The 6,521-nt window shown below is 50.3% G+C and overlaps 1 protein-coding gene across 1 annotated transcript; it reads right to left on the bottom strand.

The window, feature by feature from the left end:
* Positions 1–1,505: 1,505 nt before the first annotated feature.
* Positions 1,506–3,183, bottom strand: LOC126991519 (uncharacterized; the record flags this gene model as incomplete). The annotated part of the gene is given in 1 exon segment (XM_050850266.1): positions 1,506–3,183. A coding segment is annotated over 1 exon segment (1,408 nt), but the record flags the coding sequence as incomplete, so codon positions are not given.
* Between the last annotated feature and the right edge of the window lie 3,338 nt (positions 3,184–6,521).

Genomic DNA, 6,521 nt, shown 5'->3' with positions numbered 1-6,521 from the left:
CAGTACAAAAACCTTACAAACACTTAATCCAGACTAACACAACACAACATTATGGTTATACAGGACAGACTGCCGCTCTGTCCAGGGTAACACCAGCACTAAAAGGTGCGGCCTTAACACAACACAACATTATGGGTTCACAGGACAGACTGCCGCTCTGTCCAGGGTAACACCAGCACTAAAAGGTGCGGCCTTAACACAACACAACATTATGGGTCCACAGGACAGACTGCCGCTCTGTCCAGGGTAACACCAGCACTAAAGGGTGCGGCCTTAACACAACACAACATTATGGGTCCACAGGACAGACTGCCGCTCTGTCCAGGGTAACACCAGCACTAAACGGTGCGGCCTTAACACAACACAACATTATGGGTCCACAGGACAGACTGCCGCTCTGTCCAGGGTAACACCAGCACTAAAAGGTGCGGCCTTAACACAACACAACATTATGGGTCCACAGGACAGACTGCCGCTCTGTCCAGGGTAACACCAGCACTAAAAGGTGCGGCCTTAACACAACACAACATTATGGGTCCACAGGACAGACTGCCGCTCTGTCCAGGGTAACACCAGCACTAAAAGGTGCGGCCTTAACACAACACTACATTATGGGTCCACAGGACAGACTGCCGCTCTGTCCAGGGTAACACCAGCACTAAAAGAACATAAGAACATAAGAACATAAGAACGCAGGAGTCTACAAGAGGCCGGTAGGCCTGTACTAGGCAGCTCCTTTAACACAACAATATGGGTTCACAGGACAGACTGCCGCTCTGTCCAGGGTAACACCAGCACTAAAGGGTGCGGCCTTAACACAACACAACAGTTTGCGTGAACACAGCAGACGAGGCTTCGTGCCGGCTACGCAACACCATGCAGCAACATGTAAGCAAGACTGCAAAAGTCTACACAGCCTCGTGATCCAGGCTACGCCAACACCTATACGTTGGCGCCTGATCCAAGGCGTCCAAAGCATGTGCGTTTAAGTACGTACAGGGAGGAGGGCGTGGCCAGGGCTGGGAGGGCACGGCTGGCTGGTAATCGTTACTATTGGCCACGTTTCACCAATGGCACCGGTAGTCCACGTTGGGGCCTGATGGTCTGCCCCAGCGTGCTATGGCGCAGGCAAGTGTTTACAATGGCGCCATCTTGTTGGCTCATGCCGCCCCCGAGAGCTCAACTTTGATCCCCTTTTTAGAGAGTCTAGAGTCCGGGTTTATGAGTGGTTTTCAGGACAGCGTATGGGGGTAGTCTAGGGCCACTCGGCGGTGACTGAATAATCCCAGGATGTGGCAGCGGGCGGGACGCGAACCCACGTCTTCCTTGACGCCGCGCCTGCACGCTAACCACTCAGCCATCGGCTCGGCCTTGGGGCTCAACTTGACAAACTCGCTATCCAGATGCCCATCGGAACAGCGTTCTTGCAGCGGCTTGGGCAAACAAGGCAGGCGCGGGCCAACCAAAGCGTCGTATTTCACCAGTCATGTATATCACGACGGACGATAACTGTCCCACCACTCTCTCTCTCTCTCTCTCTCTCTCTCTCTCTCTCTCTCTCTCTCTCTCTCTCTCTCTCTCTCTCTCTCTCTCTCTCTCTCTCTCTCTCTCTCTCTCTCTCTCTCTCTCTCTCTCTCTCTCTCTCTCTCTCTCTCTCTCTCTCACACACACACACACAATCAGTGTTACCATGATATACGTCAAGCAATGTATTATAATGTCTGTGGCATGTGAATTGCCTTTCTAACACCTATTCCAGAGGGTGATAACAATGCCTATTCAACCAAACGAACCCTTGCATTCTGCAAAATCCTTGCAAACCAAATCCAAAGCATTCTAGTTTCTTCATTCATATCAGCGTCTTCATGCTTTCCTGGCTTCTTTTCCAAGTGTTCCTCCAGGCAGCGCACGATGAGATGAGCGCCTTCTCCAACTTTCACACCTTCGAAGTCTCCTCCAAAGTGTGCAGGGATCTTGCCTGGCGACAGATTGCCACGCTCTTCCCAGGGAACAGCACACAACTGCCTAAAAATGGCTATCAGTGCCTTCGCGCAAAACTGAACCTCCTCCTCCCTGGTGACGTGTTGTTCTGCTGGCTGATCCCTCAGCCACCCAAGGAAAGCGTTCTTGAAGCAGAAGCCACTTGGGGTACTGATTTTCCACTCCCTGTTAACAAACCAGGTGCAGTGGTGCTTCATGTCCTGTGGCATCCACGGCTCGGCCTTGAGGCAGGAAAGCAAAACCTTCCCCATTACGAACACACGCCGTTGGATGTCGGACAATCCTTTCAGCACCGCTGCCTCTGACAGGGCAAAACTGCATCGCCACGACCCGTCAGCAGTATTGCTGACATGGAATGTTTTGGGTTTGTCTTTCATGAGCTTTGGTTTTGCTATTGCGTCATGCCATGGCAGCTCCAGTACGGGCACGAGGTCCACACCGACCAGGAGGAGGGGATACTCCTTCCCCTGCCAGGCCAGGTCGAGGGCCACGCCCACCTGCGTGCTGCTCAGGCAGGGCGGAACGAAGCTCAGCCTTTTGTCCTGCAGTGTGTGCTCTACGAGACACTTCTGCAGGAGAAGGAACAGCTTGTCCATCACAATGTTTCCATCAAGACCTGGCGCGTGGGCCAGTACCAATTTATACTTACCTTTTGATGCTTCCTGTTCTTCCGGCGTCTTTTCCACCTCGACTTCGACGTCTTTCCTTGTAATAACAAGGTTGACGTCGAACTCGTCGGGGCAGTATATTTTTGACCCATCTTCTGAGCTGCCCACCAGCCTAAGGTCACTCTTATACAGGCTTTCTTTCTCTCCAATCTTCTCGGCGATGGACTGCAGCTCCTTCATCACTGCCGCCTTCACCTCGAGGGCCTCGCCACCTGAAAAATCAACACGGATATCACTTGCCTTCTCCCACAGCTCCTGGACTCCGATGGCCTCCATGAGCTTGCACGTGACTCGCTCTGGGTCGTGGTGGTCAATAGGCGACAGGGAGTCGCGTTCCTTGCAGCCAAGCTTCTCGTATCTCTGGAGGTAGGCGTCATAGTTGCGGCTTGCCTGGTCGGCGGTGGTGCCCGCACGGCAGGGGAGTTTATGCGCCTCGTGTAGTGCCAGCAGCTGCTCGGTGCTCTTGTGGCCGAACATGGCGGCCAGGTGGCGGGGCGTCTGGTCGTACCTGTCAGGGAATAGAGACAAATGATGGGGGAGCTCACAGGTCACCGCGATACCTCGCGCCATGACGCCACACTTGTTAACTAGGCAAGTTATTATTGACGGCAAATTTACATCAAATAAGGCAGCCCAAGAAAAAATAAAGCAACCTGTCGCCACGACGGGGGCGTAGTTATATCTCCTACACATCCACAATAACTGGAGCGCTGCCATATTTCCTACACATAGTCCGTCATCTTTCCTAAACAAAACATGCATCCAGAACAATTCCTGCGCAAAAACTGAGCACCCAGCGGACCTCCGCACCACTGTAGATCCAGCCTCGTGAAAGAAAGAAAGAAGATAAGCAGGGAAAGGAAAAGAAAAGAGCAGCTCGGGGAGGCTGAGGACGCTGCACACCTCATCCAGAAAGATTTGCCCCTACTGCCTCTCTTCTGTCCCCTCTCTAACCTGAATCCTCAACGTAGGCAAAAAAATAATACATAATATAACTTCATCACGTGACCCGCCACTTTTCTGCTCCACGCTACGAAGGTTTGTGAACCTTTACAAGATCTCGATGGACAGACACATGAACAGACTGCACCGCCTTATCCAGTGAGCCTCCCGATGGTTTCGGCTCCTCTACCGGTGCCTCCATGGCCATCACCAAAACGTCCAGTGACTAAGTAAGAACTGCTGCATCAGCTGAGAAAAACAGACCAGTATCCTGCTACTGCCACTACATGCTCCACGATGACTCGGCACCATAGCAGCCTAATACCCAGCCCCTGCACGTGTTGAAGAGGGATGGGGAAGGACGCAGCGCTGCCTCACGCCCGTGCCACTACATGCTCCACGATAACTCGGCACCATAGCAGCCTAATACCCAAACCCTGCACGTGTTGAAGAGGGATGGGGAAGGACGCAGCGCTGCCTCACGCCCGTGCTAATAGGAAGGAAGCTTCCCTCACACCTCACAGCACCATCACTCCCACAGTGCAGGGCAGTCATTTGGCTAAGACTCTTGGCATGAATCTTTTGAACTTGTAGGAGGTCTTAGACTGCCACACGGTGCACTGAGTTGAACGCATTCTTGAAATCGACATACCAATCAATAACACATCGCATAATTCTCACTCCCAGAGTACAGGCAAGTCAACAGGCTAACAGTCATTCCTAGCGAGGCAGGGAAATAAGCCTCAACTATTCTTTGTCGAAAGTTGCGTTCGTCTGAACCGAGACTGATCAGATCTCTTCCACTTCAACAACTGGTTGCGAGTCTATATGAGGAACGAAAGGCCAAACACCTTCCCTGGCACACTGAGCAGTGTAATGCCGCCGTGAATGCTGCGTTCATAACGTTCCCCTTTATTCTTTCCAAATAGGGACGATCAGCAACCTCTTAACTTACTTTTTTCTACACTTTTGTTGTTGTTGTTGCCCTTGAGCTGCTTCCTCTCCCTTAAAAAAAAAGTAAATATATAAAGGGGCTACCCAAAAGTTGAGGTTACCCACAGGGTGGGAGACAATCCCGAGTCGCACACAATGTTCGTCGATTGATCCTGCCATGAAGTACTCTGGATGGACAGGGGCCTGCATGGGAGCCTGTTCGGAGGGACCCCCGGGGTTACCATCAGAGGGTAGGCGAGGCGACCCCCCGCTCCCGGCGTATTGATTGATCAATTGTTCTGGCCCACCCCAAGCACTGGGAATGGGGGGCTGGACTGAGTAGAGGCCCTGGGCAGGGACATGCCACCCCTGAGAGGGTTAATTAATCGCCCGCCTACCCAAACAGTGTTGCTAATAAAATCTCTGTTCTTTGCTCCTTACTTTGGTTATGCTGTCGGCAGCCATTTTGTCTTCTCTTTATTAATTTTACTTCCTAGCAGTCCTGCTAAGTACTGGGTGAGAAAGGATTGGCTGACTGAAAGGTTTAATGCATTCATTCACGTACACAATTAGTATTCAGAAAGGCAATGGAGAAAGTATATTAAAAATAACTATCTTGCCAGTGGGTCCCCTCGTTCATTCAGTGGTAGGGATGGGCAGAACCGTTAATTTGAGTACCGGGAGTACCGGTACAGAAAACTCAGGTACCGTTAAGACCGGTACCATTGCTGGTACCGCAGAGTATTTTTTTTTTCCTAATGACGTCTGATGAAAATTCTTATTAAATTTTCCGTAGAAAAAACTCTCTCTCTCTCTCTCTCTCTCTCTCTCTCTCTCTCTCTCTCTCTCTCTCTCTCTCTCTCTCTCTCTCTCTCTCTCTCTCTCTCTCTCTCTCTCTCTCTCTCTCTCTCTCTCTCTCTCTCTCTCTCTCTCTCTCTCTCTCTCTCTCTTCGTTTCACGAATGTAGACAGGTCAAAATTGTTTATGATCGATGACGCTTTGCGAACGAGGAACAATGGCATAAAAAGAAAATGTAGATAAGTAAATTCTGACTGCACCAAATTTTTCTTCACCAACATTCTAGTGCGAGAATGGAATACGCTACCACCGTCAGTGGTCCAGTGTAACACGAGTGACTCCTTTAAAAAAACGCTCGCCCGTCTAATTCCTTGAACTTAATATTAACTAGAGTTGAAATGCAATGTTCTGGAGCCATCTAATTAATGTAGACTCAATTAGGTTTAAGGACAGACCACCTAGTCTTGACCATGGGGTCTTTGTGGTCTGATTTTCTATGTAAATCTATGTAAATTTCTCTCTCTCTCTCTCTCTCTCTCTCTCTCTCTCTCTCTCTCTCTCTCTCTCTCTCTCTCTCTCTCTCTCTCTCTCTCTCTCTCTCTCTCTCTCTCTCTCTCTCTCTCTCTCTCTCTCTCTCTCTCTCTCTCTCTCTCTCTCTCTCTCTCTCTCTCTCTCTCTCTCTCTCTCTCTCTCTCTCTCTCTCTCTCTCTCTCTCTCTCTCTCTCTCTCTCTCTCTCTCTCTCTCTCTCTCTCTCTCTCTCTCTCTCTCTCTCTCTCTCTCTCTCTCTCTCTCTCTCTCTCTCTCTCTCTCTCTCTCTCTCTCTCTCTCTCTCTCTCTCTCTCTCTCTCTCTCTCTCTCTCTCTCTCTCTCTCTCTCTCTCTCTCTCTCTCTCTCTCTCTCTCTCTCTCTCTCTCTCTCTCTCTCTCTCTCTCTCTCTCTCTCTCTCTCTCTCTCTCTCTCTCTCTCTCTCTCTCTCTCTCTCTCTCTCTCTCTCTCTCTCTCTCTCTCTCTCTCTCTCTCTCTCTCTCTCTCTCTCTCTCTCTCTCTCTCTCTCTCTCTCTCTCTCTCTCTCTCTCTCTCTCTCTCTCTCTCTCTCTCTCTCTCTCTCTCTCTCTCTCTCTCTCTCTCCACTGAATAAAGTGAATGTTTATTTTTTCCATATAAATTAGCATATATAA

This window comes from Eriocheir sinensis, unplaced genomic scaffold (assembly GCF_024679095.1).
Source record: "Eriocheir sinensis breed Jianghai 21 unplaced genomic scaffold, ASM2467909v1 Scaffold296, whole genome shotgun sequence".
NCBI lineage: Eukaryota > Metazoa > Arthropoda > Malacostraca > Decapoda > Varunidae > Eriocheir > Eriocheir sinensis.
This window is presented reverse-complemented; position numbering and strand designations above follow the sequence as displayed.